The sequence below is a fragment of the Typha angustifolia genome, chromosome 11, assembly GCF_048772165.1.
Source record: "Typha angustifolia cultivar Huaian chromosome 11, ASM4877216v1, whole genome shotgun sequence".
Lineage (NCBI taxonomy): Eukaryota > Viridiplantae > Streptophyta > Magnoliopsida > Poales > Typhaceae > Typha > Typha angustifolia.
In genome coordinates, this window is record NC_133249.1 from 5,180,032 (window position 1) to 5,201,046 (window position 21,015).

The 21,015-nt window shown below is 33.5% G+C and overlaps 2 protein-coding genes across 4 annotated transcripts; both read right to left on the reverse strand.

Moving 5' to 3' along the window:
• Positions 1-6,303: 6,303 nt before the first annotated feature.
• Positions 6,304-13,506, reverse strand: LOC140769535 (GDP-mannose transporter GONST1-like). Its single transcript, XM_073110258.1, has 11 exons — positions 12,984-13,506; positions 12,792-12,834; positions 12,494-12,699; positions 10,686-10,884; positions 10,089-10,228; positions 9,756-9,885; positions 9,159-9,257; positions 8,539-8,693; positions 7,882-7,998; positions 6,809-6,906; positions 6,304-6,713 (listed from the first exon to the last, which is right to left on the reverse strand). The coding sequence occupies exons 3-11, from the start codon at positions 12,688-12,690 to the stop codon at positions 6,670-6,672; spliced, it is 1,179 nt and encodes a 392-aa protein (XP_072966359.1). The 5' UTR covers positions 12,691-12,699; positions 12,792-12,834; positions 12,984-13,506; the 3' UTR covers positions 6,304-6,669.
• Positions 13,507-14,294: 788 nt separating this feature from the next.
• Positions 14,295-20,325, reverse strand: LOC140769969 (protein yippee-like). 3 transcript variants are annotated; one of them, XM_073110894.1, is made up of 6 exons: positions 20,185-20,325; positions 19,893-20,038; positions 18,363-18,406; positions 14,882-14,990; positions 14,742-14,797; positions 14,295-14,536 (listed from the first exon to the last, which is right to left on the reverse strand). In XM_073110894.1, exons 2-6 carry the CDS (start codon positions 19,986-19,988, stop codon positions 14,452-14,454), a joined length of 390 nt encoding a protein of 129 aa, XP_072966995.1. In that variant the 5' UTR covers positions 19,989-20,038; positions 20,185-20,325; the 3' UTR covers positions 14,295-14,451. The 3 variants fall into 3 exon arrangements, with proteins under 3 accessions (XP_072966995.1, XP_072966994.1, XP_072966992.1); XM_073110893.1 differs by having other exon boundaries at positions 20,160-20,300; XM_073110891.1 differs by lacking the exon at positions 20,185-20,325 and having other exon boundaries at positions 19,893-20,153.
• Between the last annotated feature and the right edge of the window lie 690 nt (positions 20,326-21,015).

The window sequence follows — 21,015 nt, forward strand, 5'->3', positions numbered from 1 at the left end:
GAGTTTCTGGGGCTTATATATATATGTTAATCTAAGACACCAGACATCTAATATAATATCTAAGTCGATGTACATCCAAGCTATCATTCTAAACTATTGTGTGGCTGAGCTGATCTTTTAAGTCAACACACTGCTGAGCTGTTAAAGTAAACTAAGAAGGCCACCATAAATTTATTTAGAGTTAGAGTTTATCTTGTAACATTTTAACTCACAAGAGTATATCTTTTCAGCTTCTTACACTAAATTGTCTATTCGCTAAAAAGAATTAGCTTAGTTTTTCCTCTCCAAATAAAATCATAGACAAATACGCTTTACTCTCATGTGTTATAATGATAATTTAACTCGTTAAAATTTAAGTAAAAATCTCCCATGTGTTATGAAAATTTTTAATTTAACTTATCAAAATTAAGTACTCTCATTATAATAAATTTAAGTACTTAATCTCTTTATAGTCTGCACCAAGTTGTAACTCTTATATTCTCCATCAAAAACTAATAATGCCGAAAATTTAACACTACTCTAATCTAGTAGAAACAACTTTCTGCAAATAATAATAAAATATAAAGATAATCAAAAATTAAAAAAACAATAGAATCATGGCAAACAATATAAAAAATTTATATGGAAAAACCGTTTAATGATACCAATGGCTATTAGTTAAAGTGCTTTTTTCTCGTTAGATCCTACATAAGCTACTCCCCACGCAATAGTCCGTTAATTCCACTAGAATTCACAGAGCCTAAAAGAGTCTTAGTACTTCCTCGGGACGTTGATGTGGATGGATAAATTTGAAACTTCCAAAATTTTTATGTTGCAACTCTAGTGATAAAGCATATCTTAAAAAATAATGAACTCTTTTTTTCTCTCTTTAATAACTCTTAGAATTTTGACGTGGAAAAGACCTCTAAAAGCTTTTGTTTATATAGGTGATCAAAACCTTTTTCAAACAAATTAGGAAACCCTAAAATCTCTTTCAAATCTTTCAAATTTTGTAGGTATTCAAACCCTTCCGAAGGATTTTGCTCTCCGGTTAATTCATTCTACAACCATTTAAACATAGAAAATGATACTGTTCATCAGTTTGAAAACGCACTATTGATCATTCTAATGCGCCATTCATCGCGCACTACTCATCAAGACATAATTTACCGAGCCATATTCATCGCTCCGAATAAATTTCTTGATTTCTTAAATTATTCTCATGCATAATAATCTAAATACATCAAATATGATATATATATATTTTTTACACAAATTACCCAAATTTCCAACGATCACAAATACTAAAATTTATATAGTTCATTGACACCAATATTTTTTCTATATAATTAACCAAATCTTTTCACATTCTCATTGACAAGAACTATAAACAAGGCCTAATTAATTATAGTTGGGCATTTTCATTAGTATTACAATAAATTAGAGTTTCACGAATAATATATTTCAATTTTTTTAATATAAAAAAAGGTACATATTCGTGCTTCTAGAAGAATCGGCGGGGACATCTCCATCGTATGCGGAACACGTGGATGCCTTTTGGACGTCATTTTCCTACGGGAATTAATCTACGTGGAACGTGGTGCACGAAAGTAACAGCGAAACTCGCAATGGCCGTGAAAGATAAAAAGATTATCTTAAGCTTTTATACTTTAATCAAATTAATTTCATATTATTGTAGACCATTTTAAACGTTTACGTTAGTTTCTCTTTATTAAATTCTCTACGACTACTACCTTACACTAATCCACATCAAACTGAATTTAGATTTTAAAAAGACTTGGTTTAGAATCTATTTAATATTATGGTATAAGAACAAATATCTTCTTTTCTTTGCTTATGTGTATATTTATTAATTTTAATAATAATCATTCATAATAGTTGAAATCATGGTATTTAAAAGAATATAGTGGTATTTTATGATATTTTAAAAGTCTTCGATGGCATTTATGTTTTTATGAAAACAAACTAATTTTTATATAATACTTCTTTATTACTAGATGTGAATGCTCTTATTGAGAAATTTTCTATTATATCCATAAATTGTTTAAACATTATTTTTGTTTATATTTCCTTTTCATTAATTGTTTAATAGGGAGGCTTTTTAGAAAATGTTATGCAAATCAGATCAGAATTGAGTCTAATTATCTTATTAGATTATTTGATTTAGTTAGAGTCTTAACCGATTATGATTTATTTAATTAACTAAATCCAAATCTATACAGTTTCAAAAAAATATTTGTAGAATATTCTACACATATCCAAATAATATCAAACCTGGAATCTATCTGTGACGAAATGAAGGATTAATCCAAAAAGATAAGGAAGACTGATTTTATTGGTTTTTTAGGGTTTTAACTTAGTTATCAATTTGTTATGGTTGTTTGGAATTGTTTAACTTAATTGAGGAGTTTTTAAGATGAGACTCTATATATATGTGGAGGAAACCCTAATTGGAGTATTATGATGATAATTGGAGTATCATTAAGATATTAGAATTGGCTTTGGCTTTTATAGCGCCCTCTCCCACTTCCCTTCTTCCACCGCCCAAGTCTTTAGACGGGCTTTTCCAGCTTTTAACCACCCTCTTCTATAATAATTTCTCCCCCTTCACATCAAAAACTAAACCTAGTAGGAGGATCCATTGGTTAGATTGTTCGCAGATTCCCTTAAAAGTTATGTGCTTCATCGAGTCTAGAACCTATCGAATTAGGCTGGTTGGTAACAAATGAATGTTCTTGACACAAAGACTCTAATAATTTTCTTAAAAATAAAAATAAGGAACTTAGACTAAGATCCTATTAATTTTACATCTTTATTTATTGTTAGTTGTTAGATAACCAATTAATTCAAAATTTTAGGTGGTTATATATCATGTCATCTTCAGAAAAATTAAATTTGATGTAATAGTAGATAACTATTTAATTTTAAAATTTAAATTATTAGATAACATATCAAACAATGTATATTATGCTTTTAAAATACTCGCAATTGTTGAAAATAGTCAAACCGTAGTCATCCTCTTGTAGCTAGGGACGGTCGTTTTGACATAAGATTTAGTAATATTAGTGGGTTAATTATTGCCTTATTGGATAGAGCCAGTTAAATGTCTATTTAATGCAAGCTAAGATTTAATACGGTTTTAATGAGGGACAGATGTCATGGCACATGCACAAGATTCGTATTGACGGTGATTTTGATCGCCAAATCCTCTTTCTACTTCAAATCACTATCTTATCGTTTAATTAGGATTTCTTGGGTTTGTCTTTAAGTGTTATATATATATCAAAGAAAAATAAAATTAGGAACATTTTCATAATTTGGTAGATATTATAACATCCGCCACTAAATACATGCGCACTCAAAGTGCGACATGATCGAAGATAGAGCATAAAGTCCATTTCGATGAGGAGAGCTCCGTGACAAAGGGAAGAAGTCATCGGTGGTCCTCGCAATTGACGCTCCCAATCAATCATACAAAACTCATTCACATGACACACACAATCCATACGAGGAGGCACACGGCTGACAGAGGCAACCGATGGCAAGAACGCCTATCACCAGGGCCGACGGCTAGGGTGAGGAGCCACCCGATTGAGTACCAGTTGCTTTGCTAGTGGGCCCATTGAGGTTAGGGGGGCACCAAAAAGTCAGCAGTGAATGAGTCTGACTCTAGTGAGTGAGTGAAAGGTGTGGCAAGAGAGCGAGTTCGACTCACAAAGAAGATGATAGTCCTGTTCATTCGTTCCCATGGTTCGATCCCAACGACTTAGGCCACAAGAGCACTGTTCGATGCCATCGAGGGCATCTACGCAAGGAGGGAAAAGTTTATTACCAGTTGAAGAAGGGTGACACTAGCAGTGATGGTCAAAAAAATGGCCACAAGCCAGCAAAGAGAGGCTACTATGTGTAGCCTAAACAGAGGAGAGAAATAACACATTGATACCATCGATAAGGGGACAACAAGGGGATGCTACAGGGGTCGACACGGAGAGGCACGAGGCCACTGGCCGACTGATTTTTAAACAAGACCAAGAGGAAGAGATATTTCGACAAGTCGATCCACGTGGCCTCTTAGACGGTTTTCTTTCTCCCTCTCTCCTTCTTTCTCACATTTTCTTTCAACTTTCTTTACTTTTGTACCCAACTCCCCATCATGTTGCCCATTGACGGTCACTCTCCTCCATCAACTTCATCTCTTTCTAGAAGATAACTCTGTCACTATTCGTCACCACATAGTACAGCTGACAACCATAGATTTTGGTGGCCGCCTAGTCAGTTAGTTTTTTTAGCTAGTAACTTATTTTAGTTTTTACAGGTTGCAACTACCTCAAGAAGAAGTACTCAAGATCAAATGAAAATTAAGCTTACTTGCATGTTAAGATTGAATGTAAGAGGGGCCGGGGCTTTTTAAAATATCTCTCTTTTTTTTTTTTTTTTTTTTACATATATCAAGCTTCTAAAATATGATTGGATTCAAAGAAGTTATCTGACTATTGACTATTCCAACAAAAGAAATTATCTTTTCTCCGAGGGAGAATTCAGGATTCGCCGCATCTGTCAATCTAGAGCATCACACATCAATCAGCAGCTACCTATGATTCTCTGTCACAAGATCGATGCTGAGTTTTTTGACTAGGATGATATTCTTCTCCATTTTTCTTCTTCTTCTTTTTATCATAATAGAGTCCGTAGAGATCGTGAGCAGTTGACTTTGAGACAGTAGCTGAAGATCTAAATTCCAGAGTAACAAGCCAACTAGGTGAGCTGCTTCAAACCCGGAAAAGTATTCAAGGAGAATTGCACTGCAGAATTGCAGAGGCAACACTGAGAAGGAGCACACTATCATCGTCTACATAGATGTACCCACTCACTCCCTCACCGCTGAGCTTTTTCCTGAGGAATCCTCCTACCAAATGCTATCATCTATGATGAATTAGAGTTGGGGAGAGTGGGCATCCTCCAAACTTATTATTGTTTTACTATTGCTTTTAAACTGCTTTGTTTATCAAATCACTATTATTCTTTTGTCAGTTTGGCAACTATATATAGATTCCTTTAAGCAAGCAAGCTATTTTTGAAATAACTCTCCTTTGAGATTTATTACCATATAAATGGTTGTCTGAGAGAAAGTGATTCAATAAATTACTTTAAGAGAATGTGATTTATCTGTGATGTGGCATTTATATTAAAAAAAAAAGAGAGATTAATAGTACTTTGATTCATAGTTTTAAAACTGTGGCAAAAAAAATTTTGGGTCAATGAATAATAGATTGGTCAAAAGTCGATTGATTGATGCACCTCATAAATAGCATGCAATCATCTTAATTACTTTCCCCGCTTGACTTTGTATTGTATCACCTTCTTCTTCTTTGTTTAAAAAAAGAAGTATTTTGTAACCCCATTTTACTTTTGCTAGTACAAACATCATAAACATTAAAAAGGGGGTTTCTTTTTCTTTGTATATCCTTACAAAATCTCTTATTTACTTACCCTCTAAAGTTAATAGTTGGGCATATTTCCCTCGCAATATATATTATTTGCATAGATACCCTAAATCTGAATAATTTAATAAATAATAATAATAATAATATCCTTAACTAAAAAGTACTTTAAAATAAGAGATTAAGTCCTTTTTAATGGGTATATGCTTGTATTTTACTTTTTAAGTGATGAAAAAGTCTGAATAATGTATGTCCCTCTAAAGTTAATATTCTCATAGTAATTTTAAAAGATATATATATGTAAAAGAAACATAAAAAACGACTTAAATAAATTTATTCTTAAAATAAATATGTAATTGAGTGGGTGATAAAAGAAAAATTCAAATGGGTGAAGTGATTCCAACTGGTAACAATACGTAATGTAGAGATGCACGAAGGCTATTAATTTTAGACGAGAAACCTAAAATGATAACTTTATCAACAGTTCATAGGGCATAGTGAGACAAAAACAAACTTCAGGGTGGTAATAGTAAATTTCGTCCAAGATACATAGGTAGAATGCATTTAACCCTTTTATGAAGATGCCACTCGACTTACAGAACTGAGTTAAGCTGAGGAAAATGCCGTAAATAAAATCTCACAAGACGTAGAAAGGCACTATATAACACCTATCATTCTAATTTATATCAGTGATTTATAAATTTTAATTGCATATGTTGACATGGGTGTCTCCTATAATAATGGCAAACTGTACACAATCTAAACTCTTTCTATAATTCAAACTTCTGTTGATTAGATGATAAGGCAGATACTTAAACGAATTAACAGATGGAATCATCAACATTAACCAGCATCATTGATATAATGAAGTGCTTTAAAGAATCAAAGACATCGTTTTGGTACAACAAATATTCTCGATTATAGGGATGACAATAGTATGTAATAAATTACAACAGATTTTCTTGCTTTATTCTATTCATTCAACCATAGAAGAAGTATCACAAGGGAGTGGCTCACAAATGGTACTTCCTTCCATAGTATGGAACAAAATTGGATGTATAAATATACTGTTCAACAATCACAATATTTCTTTTCATTCCAAATACCTTTTTGAGAGACTCAGGCTAGTCATTCAATGTCTGATGAATAAATCCAATCTGTATATCTGTACAGGTAATAGGTTCTGAGAGGACCTCAATGTATGCTACGTGGACCGTATGCGAAAGAATCAGGACATTTTTGCTTTTGCAAAGAATATCCCAGCAAACAGACCTGTTCAAGAGTTAAGCAAGACAGCATATATTAAATATAAAGATTAGGTCTTGGAAGAACTAGAGATGACAATAAGCCGAGAAAGGAAATCTTACCGAAAAGTATACTACATAAGTTTGGCACACTGACAGGGACCTTGAAGAGCAAGATACCAGCTATTGAAATAGGAATCTTGTTAAGTGAGCCCACCAGACTGTAGCAAGAATAGGGAATGAAAAAGAAAAATTATTTACATGATACACACCTGGATGAAACCTTGGTGCTCACAGATATATGTGCAAGCCATGCAATTATGCAAAGATGCGCATGCATACATGTAGATAAACAGACACAGAGGCCTCAGTTAAAGGTTCCTACAGGTTTTTTCTTTCTTTGATTTCAGAATTTTTTCACCGATACATGCATATTGATAATTTGAGATACTTACATTTTTTGTTTGCTTTTCCCCTGAAAGTCGTAAGTTAGGAAACTAAGTAAACAATCAGCTCTCTATACAGAACAGATTTACTCAAAATAATTAAGATTATCCAAGAAATTATCTGCAAATCATCAGTAACTCCAACAAGCAATTTTCCACTGCTGAGATGTCTGTGAAAACAATAGCAGTTCACTTTTTGAAAGACTGACTTAAACAAATACAAGGATTATGCCTCTTTCATTAGATAAATCTTGGTAAATTTCATCTCATGAAAACTCCAAGTTGAAAAGTATACGGTAATTCGACGTAACTACAACTATCTATGACTAGAAGCCAAATCCTTCTAACTCTGATAAAATTTTACAATGAATACCATAGAGTTGTAAGTGTATACCAATATGCCATGTCAAAAAAAACTAAAGGTGTAACTGACTTGGCGTCAGATCACTAGTTATTTATCTGATAATGAGATATATGTTTCAATTCTCAGCTTATTTTTTCAATATACAAATAATAATTTTCATGTTACAACGAGTTGTCATAACAGTGTTCGCAAGAACCTAATAATTAATGATAATATGAGAAGAGGAGACAATACAATAAATAAGGTCTAGTTCATCAGAGTGAAGAGGAAAGAAAACAATGCTCCTAATAGAATCAGGTGAACAGAAAACAGGAAAACATGTTTAGGATCCAAGCATGCTCACACATGCTTCCTGGGAAGCTTATACCTGCTGCCAAGTACTTTACCTGTAAGTTGTGGGACCAGTTTGATGTAAGAACCACAGAGACGTGAAGCTGATGCCTAGACCCAGGAACCCACTTGTTGTTGCGACGAACCAGAACATAGGTATCTTAATCACCTCTCTGCACATGGAAGAAGAAGGATATGACTATATGAGCAATGATCACAAAGTTGAAAAGCTGAAAGAATCACTTCTAATCAAGAACTGCAGAAAGGTATAAGTTCATAGTTTGCTTGCCTGTGATAAATGCTTACACAGATATACTGAAGTAAACTAATCTAAACCAAAACCTGATATTAAAAGATTTATATATATCCTGGTAAATAATAGTGGTAACAAAAATGTAAGTTCAACCTAGCATATATATAGTTTTCCAAAATGAGGTGCAAAAACAGCAACCAGTTTGCATATTAAATGCTGTATTGCAAGCTTTGACATAATTGTTTGATGCAAAATTTAGGTATATGGTTGAAACTCCTCAACAGCAAACTAGAAATGTTCAAGGAAAATTTGAAGCATTTAACTTAGCTGAGAATAAGAGGTCTTATAGATCAGGTCATTATTTAAACCTGTTAATTGTACTAAAGCCAACTGAGTATGCCACCTACTAAGAAATTCAATGGACCAGGTTTAAGAATATGATTGTTAAGAGAGAGCTTACGCATGGTAAACGTATTCCCATTCATTGAAAAGTACAATCAACAAAACTGCAAAGGGTATTGAGAGTGAATTGTTGAGTAACACCATTGAAATTTCATTTAGGGAACCAGATCTAGTTGACTGCTTTGCTGTATCCATCACCCGCCGCAGCATCAGCTATTATAACAGGAAAAGAAAAGGACAAAAGAAGGCTTAGATTGGGGCATTGATGATTAAAGGAAGAAAAATGAATAGCATACTGCACGGAGTATAATAACAAAACAGGAGCAAGGAAAATTAATATACTAATTTCACAGCTTATGAAAATGGTTAATCTAAACTAAATGCCCTTTGAAAATTTGGGGGAGATAGAATTCCTCGACCAACTAGGTTTAGAAACATGGAAAATAAAAGTCCACACTTTTAGTTAGACACTTAGGAAGCCCTTCTTACAGAAAGTCTTTCTGGCTATTCTCATTCTTCAGCTATTGTCCCTATTTTCTGGCCTATATCAAGAAATATATCTAAAGAATTAATCAATAATATTTTCTTCCATTTTTTGCATAATTAATCTAAGAAAATAGGTTTTAGTGATCTCTTGAACAGTATATATAAAGGGTCTAAGGGTATTCAAGAACTAACTGAGTAACTTGCAGTCAGGATGCAATTCAAAATTTGCCATGTATAACCAACTGCATCAAAGGCTATATCCGTGATCCCTCCACAAACTGCTGATATAATCTGCAAATACAGTAACATGCAAGCACTTCTTAGGCAGATGGATGCACAAAAAATTGATTTAAAAAATAGGATTTGATTGGCCTGTCAATATCCAACTATAGTACAATCATTGCATTTTCATCTAGACTAGACTGCTACTATTATCCTAACACTTGACAGGATGTGAACCAGGTCATTACTTCACAAATTATCAGGAAATGTAAAAACTAATTACTGAACAAAAACTTCCAATGCCATCTGGCGTACTACTTTATTGTCAAACATACTACTTCGCACTTAGTCTCAGACAGACCAAATAAATATTACTTGAATAGCAATATGCACTTACAGGAGACCATTTCTTAACTTCGATACATGGCATTATCCAACATAAATATTTCATAGATCTAATAAATGCTATAAAGATCCAGCAAGTAGTCATCAGAAATTTGAACCGGAGAGCGGAAAAGAAAGTTACAAATAAAATTGAAGGATCAAGATAGGCAAAACACTACAAACCATTAGACAAAGGGCAGCCCAAACTTTCTTGCTCTGACTCTTCCTAAAAAGATATTTTTCTCCAATAGCTGTCAAAATGTTTGTCATGTTCTTTAAGATTGTCACCATTGCTACATTTATGTACTTCAAACTGTAAAGAAATGAAAAAGGAAATTAAAAGAATTAGAGGCCAAGTCATGGATGTCATATAGGGATAACTTCTGGTCTTCAAGGGAGTATAACTGGAAGACATCTCCTCTATTTTAACTTGACAACAATATGATTCATATATAGCTCCTCGAAACCCTTAGACAGAGGACTAACTTCATATATGTGCAAAATATGATGTCGTACCTGTACATGCCTGTTACTAGCATTCCAACAAAAATAAGATTAACAGGAATCCAAACTCGAATCAACTTCCATGTGATCTTTTCTGTTGAGACTGCCCCAAGGAACCACAATGCTACAATAATGATGACACATATGAAGTTCTGCATCATTTAAGATTGTCAGCTTGATCATAATAATTTTATGCATTGCAACTCAAAAAACAGAAAGTATACACAGAGAAAAATAATTATAGGTATTGTGGTAAAAATAATCAACATAAGATTTCAACTGTGAAATCATAAAAAGTTCAAGTTTTCAGGTGAACCAATGTTTATATATGGTATTCTCAGTTCTCAATGTTTCCCTCACATGCAGTTAATTTCCTGCAAATACTAATTCTTATAGAAGTCACCAAATTGCTATAGAAAGAGACAAAAAGTACTCTTCATGGTCATGCATAATTAGAACAGATCTGATATTTGACTTAAAAGCAGTTGAGTCCAACAGTGCATTAATATCTACCTAGTGACTTTACAGCACTATGTAATTAATCATGTGTAAGAAACATGAAGCTGAGGTAAATGATGTTGTATCGTTAAAACATTATTAAATTATTACCTGGTATAACATAAGTGATATGCCAGCATCAAAACTGTAGCCGGAAAGAACGGCCTTGTTCAACAATATCATGCTGCAAGAAGCAGCACAATATGCTATCCCAGACAATAAGGGTCCTGATTTTTTCTCAAATGCATTCTGCTGCTTTCCATCATCATGAAAGATGTTACCAATTGCTGCCTGGGTCTTGCTAGATAATCTGGACCAGACAAATCAAATTAATTTAATACGATATTTGAGGATGCTTATGGAACCAAAATATATACTGAATCGCAACATAACTTTTGCTAAAAGAAGCAGGTATTAAATAGCTGGATGCCTGTATGTTAAATGCAGCACCTGTTTTGTTTTCCTTGAAAGAAACAAACGGGAACAAATTACAGCGGAGCCTCAGTTTGTTTAAATATAGTTAATACTGACATGGATAGTGTTGGCATTGATACTATGAATGTAAAATTTAGAGCAACTCGAACCGGGCTCTAAATTTAGAATTTGGAGCCCGGTGGAGCTCCAACTGGACTCCATTGCTAGCTCCAAATTTGGAGGTAGCAATTGTGGGACTCCAAATTTGGAGTCCCATCAAAAAAATAGAGTCCGGCTTCATTTTGTTTTAAGCTTTTTAAAAATTTTAAATTTGTCCAATAATTATTGCATTCAATATTTTTAATTTCATCTGTATCTTTTATTAAATAATCTAGTTAGTTAAATTGAGTATATAATTAATTTTACATCAATTTTTAACAAAAATAGTACCATTGAAAATGTCTCATCAAGACCTTTAAAATGAGTCTAATATTATATTATCTTTGAGTTAATTTAAATTTTAAATTTTTTATTATTTACAAAAATGAGTCTAATATTTTATTATTTATAAAATAAATATGTCTATTATTATTTAAAATCAATGTGCCCTAAAATATAATTACTCAAAATTATTTCCTAATGTAAATATTAAATATTAAAATACATCATATATGAATTATATTAAACATGAAATACATCAAATAAAAATTACATCAATATAAAGGAGGTGGATACAGCCAAAAAAGAAGAGGTGGCTACGGAACCGAAACCGATGACTATGGAGATGACTTCCTAGACTATTAAATATTTATTATTTTTATTATTAAATGTTAATTTCTGCTTATTTTATGTAATGTAATTTTGATATTTTTAGTTAATGACATATAATGCTTATTTCGATATTTATTTCGTGTAATGTAATTTCGATACGTTTAATTAAAAAATTAGTAATTTAAAATTACTTTTGAAACTATTGGATATTAGTCTTATTTTAAAGATCTCGATGAGAATTTTCTAGCCATATATTTTTTTATTAAAAAATAGTAATATTAAAAGGATCTATTAACTAATTTAAAATAACTAATATAAATATATATATTATATTATTATTTTATTAAATATGGAGCCTAGTGCGTTGGAGTGCACTAGGATCTTGGCTCCATATTTGGAGCCTTTCTGGAGATGCTCTTACTAGATGCATAATACATGAAAGCATTTTGTGTAATACATATCATGTCAAGATAATAAAAGAAAAACAACAATATCCTCAAGATAAAAAAGCGAAATTTGCAGTAGGATTGAATTCAAGGACTGAAAGTTGAAAATTGGTTCATCACATAAAGAGGAAATTTCAGGTGACCAGAATGTAGATATTTCGCTTTTTTCTCCCAGACAGAAGAAATTGTCAGGTCTAGATATCATATAATTGGCAAATACAATGAAGTAAAAGAAAGAAACAGTTGATATAAATATAAGAAATTGATAAGACAATAAAAAGAGTTCACCTATTAGTGGTTGCTTGTCTCGCGACGTTTGTAGCAACTTCAATAACTGAGTTGTTTCCTTTCTTTAAAATGCGATGAAATATTCCATATAATGTCGTCTCCCTCTTCTTAGAATTTATGGCGACATCCGGATATTTTGCTTCAGGTTCTTCAATGTCATAATCTATCAAAGAACTTGATTTGGTATCTAAAGACATGAATTCTAACTGTAAAAAATGGGAAAAGGATATCAAATTGTGAACAATAACTAAAGAAAGAAGTGAATATCCAAATCAAATCAAATGACCCAGAGAAATACCTGGCAGCTTGAATAGGAAAATTGCCGCCGCCAAAAATACTATCTGAAGAGGACAAGGAGACACTCTATTTATATAGACTCAATAGCCTGGATCTCTTGGTATTACTATCATAGAAATCAATAATCTTTTTTTTTCTTTGAGGAATTTACGCAAACAGGTGACGTGCACGAAATCAATCAAAAATCCCTCACCTCCAAAATCTTGAATAGAGAAAAGGAAGCTGCCCCTTTTCGAGCTTCTCGGTCTCCGTTTAGATCAATAGGAGAGCGCAATGGGGTCTAAAAAGGGGAAGGGATCGAAGTAATAGTACGCAAAGCGGAGGAGAAGAAGTAGAAGCGCGGGAGCGGGAGTGGGAGAGGTGGGATTGGAAGCGGAAGGGGTGGATCTGGGAACGGACATCGAGGCGAGAGAGAGAAGGGTACGGTCGGAAGCAAAGTCATCGTCGGCAGATGCCACTGGCAGCGCTCCCGAGGCGGAGACCTCATTTGGTCAAAGGCTTCGGGGAAGGCCGTTACTCCAAGTCTAGAGGGATCGGCTCCTTTGCTTTCTTTGGGAATGAAGCGGGAAATATGGATGGAATGGCGTTCGACACCACCATGTGTTTTGGTGTCGAATTTTAAATTTAAAAATTATTCTCTGAAATAAATAATAATTTTAGTTAATTTAAATAGCAAAGACTTTGAGTACTCCTAAGTGAAAGTGTAACCACCACTTATACAATGTTCATAAATTTTTAACTTCGGAGATGTTGGAGGTTAGGTAGTTCTGCCAAAGTGGTACTTGTCTGGGAGGGAGTCTTGTCTATATTTTGTCGGTTAGCATAGATTCTAAGTGGTAGAGGAAAAAGAGCCGAATTGGAATATAAAGAATTGGGTGTGCACTACTTCTTTTTCTTCTAGATCTGCCCGTAAGATTCGTCAACTCTTCTCCGTTGAGATCTTCCGAGTATATAATTTAGCTCTTATTCATAATCTATTCGCTCTCTCTCTCTCTCTCTCTCTCTCTCTCTCTCTCTCTCTCTCTCTCTCTCTCTCTCTCTCTCTCTCTCTCTTAACAGGATGTCTCCAGAAAGAGCTAGAGACATTGTATTAATAATCTTGAAACGGAATCATAGTGATAAATAGTATATTCTTACGGCTGCTCGCAAACCCCGCTCGGTAGTCTGTGCCATTTGCTTACAATTAAAGAGATATTTAAAAGAATGAGATTGATAATAGGTACATATTAAACCAACCAACGTAGCCCAGTTTAATTCCACAGTGGAGTTAAATACTATGCGTATGGATTGAATCCATAGTAGCATTCCAGTTTCCATCCAGGATATATATATATATATTCCTATCTTTTCATTATTTTTAATAAAATATCAAACAAACACTCCTAAACACCATCATAAAATCACCAAAATCTTGATCTGAGAAGTTAGCTCAGACTCTAGGAGGGGCTTTAGCTGAACAAGCCTAAGTAACTGGCAACAAAATCTAGATTTCATAGAGAAAGCATGAGAATATATTTCAGAATGATATTTACTTAGCATGTCAGGAGTTTGTTCAGAATAACAGTCTTCAGGATGCATACAGGAAAGTCGACCAAGAACATTAAATGGTTTGTATTTACAATTGACGAATGGGTGCTTCAGGTCTAACTCCAAGTGGTAAATCATGTGTCATCTGCATCACTCCCAACCACAGGAGCATCATGACTCAACCAGTAGCGACTTCCATCAGGGCCCAAAACCTTAAACCTGGCCAAAGATTAAAAAAGGAAAAGAAAAGAAGAAGCTAGTTGAGTAATTTGCACACTTCCTCAACAAGAATAGCTTGTCTTGGCAGTAACAATCTTGCAGACACTACTAATTTTTTTCTACTATAATTCAAGTTCTTCTGAGCTAAATCCTTGCCATTCAATCTAAAATGCACATGTTACTTTAAACATCATATAAATTTCACCTCTCGAGGATAAATTTGCCCTCTTTGTACTTCTGAGCCTTCTCATGAGCAGAATCCTGAAATGAAGCATCAGGTCACTAATTTGTTGTCATAAGAATGCAGAAAAGGCGGAGCCAAAATGAATGAACATCCTATCTTACATATTTCCATCCCACAATGGACCCACAACCAACACAAAAGATGTCAGAAACAGTGTGCAATCCAGTTATCATCATCCGCTCCTCCTTTAGTCCAACAGTTACATTCACACTGTCAACAAGAAAGCGAGGAACAGCTGATTAATGAAATCACATGTTTAATTCCTCACTTTCCACTTTTTCCCAGAAGATTGTGTCCTCCCATCAAATGACCCAGCCACATCAACAATTTTATTTATGTTCTAGGGATTTATCTGAGTACCTTTACTCAGTAATTTGTCGAAGTAACAATGACTTCATTCAAATTAAAAGAAATCAGCCAAACATCGTATTCAGGTCATAATCTCTATTTGCATTGGTAAATTATAGCCCCTTTATCTATTAATAGTGTAAAGGGCAAGGAGATTTCAATTATAAGGAAAAAAAGGAATAATACTAGTCTGTTTGCTAAATAATCATCTTAACAAAAGACCACATCAGCATATTCTTAAGACCTAAGATTTATCTGTATTGACTTTGTTCTATGCACAATATTGGGAGTAAAATGAGAGACAATAAAATATTGGGCAAGCACCAACTTCCATGTTAAGCCTTTTGACAACAGATGAGTTATGTCAAGTTGACAGATGAAAATACAAAAGCAAAAATTGAACATTCTTTGAAAGACCAGAACAAGGAAATACTTCAAAACTTTCGCTTCAGTTAAATGTGATTCTGGAAGAGAATAGCTATGTGCTCATGCATTGGGTGCTTACTTGAATTTCCTAGAAAATAGATATATTCTTTGGAGGGGACTACAATATCATTTTAGTAGGTTAGGGCTTCTCTTTAACTTTCCAACAAGAAATATCTGGTAAATAGTAGATAAATGTTCCCTAGGCACATCTAACAAGAACCAGATCATAAAGGACGCACACTAGGGTTTTAACCAGATCTAAATTATCCAATACCGCATCCGACTAACTCGGATATGTATCTTAATTTTCTGATTCATATAATAAATGAGACGGATTCGTTACAGATAATTTCATATCCGACTGGATTCGGATTCGGATTGGTAGTGTATCTATCAGAGCTCCGATAAATACACAATTTTTTTCTAAGTCCATGGACAATGGATATGTCGTCCATACTTAAATTATGTAAATAGAAGCCTTGGGTTATCCTAATTCCTATATAGTATAAATAATCTTGAATCTCTCGAAAATTAACCTTTGTACTACTATTATATTTGCTTAATATGTTAAAGCTTGTGTCATTTTTGGTAAGATGATTAAAATATTGTGCTATAACTTTTTAGCTATTAAACTATCAAAATTGAGTGCCAAAAATAGTGACTTGTTGCTTTAGAATAAGACTAGTATTTTCTATTTCACTGGTTTTTCGTGAGGAATCCAAATTTGGTCCATTATCCGATTGAATTTGAACCTGACTTAAGTCCAACATAATCCGATAATAGATGAACAAAATATTGATATTACAATTACTTATCCATTTAAAATTCGATTTGAGTCCAAACTTGACAAAATTAAATGGATATGCATTCAATCTTTGTACAAATCCAACCGAATCTGATTCGGTTGCATCTCTAGTGCCCACAATCTTTATGTTTATCTGCCAATAGAAGACTGTGAAGACTTCCTCAAGTCTCTTATCATAGGAGATGGTAAAATGCTGTAAATTTTGTCAGGATAATTGTTTTCTTGTCATCTTTTATCCAGTAATATTATAGAAAGCATTCTACTTTTATGGATGTATAGACAATAACTTCCAGAGAAACAAGCATGCATTTCCACCTATCTAAATTGTTGAATAATACTAATCGTTGTTTCGCATAACAAGGTGGAGTGAACAAACCTCAGTGTTAATGCATAACTACGAATATAGAAATGAAGAGCCAAAAACAATTCTGAAAATGGGCCCGACAGGATTACCTAAGCAGTATAATTCCATCTAATATCCTATCCTCAATGCATTTGATATTCACATGAATGTATATGCCCCCACTGGGTGGCATGAATTCCTAACAGCAGTTCAAGCCAATAGTAAGGCCAAATTTTTCAGACATTCGATGTTTTATCCACCCTAAAATTTCCTTGATGAGATTATACATATTCAAATTAAAAAGAAGCTGAGAACCAAGATCAAAAACCACTTCTTAACGATATCTTTCAGAGATCTTAGATGCCACAAACCTCCACTGTACTATTACTATCCAAGTCCAATCATCTTTTTTCTATAACACCGCACACAATCAATCAAAAACATTCAAAGACACTTTCCTGGACTAAAAAGGTTCTTATCTGCCCTGGATCAAGGCTCTATCCTCTTGTAAATATACACCTTTAATCTCGTCCCCGTTTTCTTTGCTCCCCTTCCAAGAAACTTACCTTCACGCCTTAACCAATTTGTGACATGTTTCCTCCGGATAATTAAAAGCAACAACAACCAGGTCATTTTGAACTATAGATTCCACAAGTTTCTTGAAAGAGAAAACGCAAATCAGCAGATTTAGAGCTCATTTTGCATCCACTTTGTTTCTTTACGTTTTTTCCCTTGATTGAATTAATTATCAATTTTTCCTTCTACTCTATTTTCTGTTAAATTCAAAAGAGCTTGTCTATAATTGCAGTTTCTAAAATAACAAAATGTAAAATAAAAGGTTCTCGGTATCAATATGTGTTGCCAAACTTCATTTCAACCAATTAAATGCAAAGGGAGAGAGGAGAGTCAGGAGACTGGGAGAGGACTTCAAACTATTCAAGAGAAATAAAAATAAATCAACTCAGCAGCAGTTGGTATTGTTTTTTTTTTTTTGCTTCCAACAGATTCCAAATTCAGAACAGTATTAAGTATATGAGACGAACCAGAACAGCTGAAGGTGACAGATTGCTATTCTCAAATTCCATGAAATTAGAAGAAAGATAAAATTATAATGACAAGGATGTCAAATTTGTCCGTCATATTTAGTGGTCCTATTAAATATGAAGTAGCACTTCTCACTTGCAATTACAGACTACGCCTGTACTGCCCATTCTCTTGTCATGTTAACTATGACTGACACTTGAGTCTTAACTGTAAATGCATTATTCAGAGACTTATTGTCTTCACTCTTCAAGTCCAAAAGAACTCTGTCTTTCCTAAGGACCAAGTAAGAACAATATTTTAAATCATACTAAAATGGAACCACAACATTATGTAGGTCCTTAAAATGTCAATATCTCTACAAAGCATAGATACAAACACGTAGAATAAAGAAATCCATCATTGCTAAGATCGCCTTCAACTATCAAGGAATAAAATCATTAATCATATCTATTTACATGAAGTATAAAACCATGAGCTTGAGAGAGATGAAAGAAGAGGGAAGAATGCGGATATAGTGTATGATCATAAGGAAACATCTATGTATATTTGAATAACAAATCTGATTGGTGAATAATCAGGGAGTGTAATGTTAAACAGAAGCGGTCAAGGTACTTACACCTTATTGAAGAGATAAGCTTTTCCATGCTTGCAATGGAAGGCCTGTCCAGGCAAGAAAACAAAGTACAGTAAGCAAGTATGTTGTACAGTACACACTCAAGTGTGTAGACATGTAAGCTAATAAAGAAACATAAATTTTGCCACTTGCTAAGTCATAGCTTTGAGCATGTGCCTGGTTTGCTGCCATTTTGTGAAGAAAATATCAGAGCATTAAAAAGAAACATCAATTACATGTGCTTGATATCTATATCTTTTCTGTTTAATCAATAGTTGTCAGGCTTCTATATTTACATGTCCACAAAGTAAATGCTCAATTTTTTGCCCATGAAGAATAGGTTCCTTATGTATAATCATATTGTGCAAAACACATAGATTGCAGCTTAATAGAAGATTAGATTTTTGCCATTACAATCAAGATCAACTAAGTGGAAAAGCTAAGCAGGAGAACTTCAATATCTCAGTGAGATTGAAGTGTGGTTCCAAAAGGTAGGCTTATAGATCATGGAATAGGCAAAGAGCACATGCACAAATGACAGCTGATCATGCCACACTAGACCAAAGCCATACATCATTTCTCATTTCCTGTATGTTTGGATGTAAACAGGCTACAAACCATTAGAATAAGAAAAGTGGAGGAATCAAACAATTGCGTCAATTGAATATCCTGTTTTTCCTTACTTCTAGCATCCAAATATTCAATCTGATCAGAAAGCAATCTAATGAATAAACCACCAGATAATCTGACCACATGCAAGGGGAACAGCAGTTATGCTATTGTCCAAAGGAGTCCTGGTTTATATATTCCTCAAAAGAAATTCATACCAAACGAATAATTCAAATTCAAATTTTGGTCTTTGGAACTGATAATCACATTAAAAATCTGGGGGACCTTCTCTTGACCATGTTAGTAACACCAAGGGACCAATAATTGGAGAAAAATATATCTGAATATTGATGCACAGAGATTACGCATCGCATTGTTCACAATGTCCACCTTCAAAATTAAGATATTGATCCATATAAACCCAAACCCAGAAGGCATTAGCACGACACATCAGTTGACTTCACCAATGAGCAAACTCTCTTTATGAGAAACTAATCTGCTACAATAGACAGCACAAAATATCTCCTTTCGTGATAAATATGAGATGTATATCAGTTATCTCGGCATAGCGATAGCAAGAAATGAAAAAATGATAACACCATCATCTTCATAACCGCAACACAAAAATAAGAATGCACCAAAATAATCGATAAGTTCTACTTTCGGCTAAATCAATATCAGAACGTAATAAAGCCGACTTCTTTATCCATCCAGAAGCAGAACAAGCATAAAATTAGATTCATGACATGACAGAAACTGTGAAAAACAAAGAAACAAATCAAAACAAAATCCTCACCAAAGAGGATATCATCTGTCGGCACTAGTTAAAGAGACCTCCAGAGATGGAATTAGACATCAGACATCAACAAAACTACCATCTTTCTTCTCTTGCCCAATAAAGGCACCGTAAGGAAGGGGCCAAACCTTGGAGATGATGTCTTCGGAGACGGCGAAATGTGCCTGGCAGTGCTTGCAGCTGTAGATCTTGCCCTCCAGAGAAATCAAGAACAGCTGCCCCATGGCAAGAACTCCTCCTCCTTCCCTAGACGATCCTTTCGCTAAGCCGATCTCTGCAATAGATTGCGGGGTTTGGTGAGAAAGACAAGTACAAGGAGAAGAGGAGGTGGAACCGTGGATGAATTGGAATTGCGCGACAGACAAGGAAAAGGAAAGAGGAGGGGAGGAGAGAACCGAGGACAAAAGGAAGTCTATTTGCCTTGTTTATTACTACGACCTCTGGGCTATGGGTGGGGTTTGCAGAGAGGCGAGGGTAAATGATAGAGAGTAAAACGAAATACTTCCTCTAAACTTATCCTAATCCGGATGAGAGAGAACCGAGAAAAAAGAAGCACTCTCAATACTCACGGTGACAGCTCCCTTTAATTTCATACGCATCCTTTTAGATGTAAATTAAGTTTTTTTAAGCTTAAAATATATATTTTTTTATTATTTGGTTGTAAAAGGTAATAAATATTTTGAATAAGTTTACATAAATATTTATATTTTATTATGAACTATAAATAAGTATATCAATTATACTAAAAATTTTGCTTAAAAATATGTATAAAGTCATCGCATCACCTATATATAATAAAATTTTATGTATAGCTTATCGTGTGATTTATCTTATAAAGAATTTGATAAAAAAATATAAATTATTAATTTATATCTCTCGAGAAAAAAGTGGATATATGTGCCTCTTAAATTATTAAATTATATCACTAAAATCCCTTAGTTATAAATTATGTTAGAATATTAAAATTTAACTAACTAATTAGATAAATAAAAATATTCTTTTTAAATTTTGAAAGAATTAGAAAGGATGAGTTTGGAGCTTAATGTTTATAAAAGTTATCATATATTGATATAAGTCATTAAAGTAGAAAATCAATAGATATGGAAGAAAAATGGAATCTATTGAGTTAATTAATTTTTTAAGATTATTTTTATCAGAGTTTCTAATAAAATATTAATGGAGGAGCTTTAGTGATATATTTAAATAATTTAATAGTGTTAAATTAAATTATTTTGATTGAGACATTTTAGT

Excerpts from the sequence above, each read along its gene's own strand:
- LOC140769535 (XM_073110258.1), bottom strand. The coding sequence starts at position 12,690 with ATGTCTTTAGATACCAAATCAAGTTCTTTGATAGATTATGACATTGAA. Across the intron at positions 8,694-9,158 it reads TCCTGACTGCAAGTTACTCA|CTGATGCTGCGGCGGGTGAT; the intron begins GTTAGTTCTTGA and ends CTGTTATAATAG. Across the intron at positions 7,999-8,538 it reads TGGGAATACGTTTACCATGC|AGAGGTGATTAAGATACCTA; the intron begins GTAAGCTCTCTC and ends TTCCATGTGCAG.
- LOC140769969 (XM_073110894.1), bottom strand. The coding sequence starts at position 19,988 with ATGGGGCAGCTGTTCTTGATTTCTCTGGAGGGCAAGATCTACAGCTGC. Across the intron at positions 18,407-19,892 it reads CCGAAGACATCATCTCCAAG|GCCTTCCATTGCAAGCATGG; the intron begins GTTTGGCCCCTT and ends TTGCCTGGACAG. Across the intron at positions 14,991-18,362 it reads GCTTATCTCTTCAATAAGGT|TGTGAATGTAACTGTTGGAC; the intron begins GTAAGTACCTTG and ends TCTTGTTGACAG.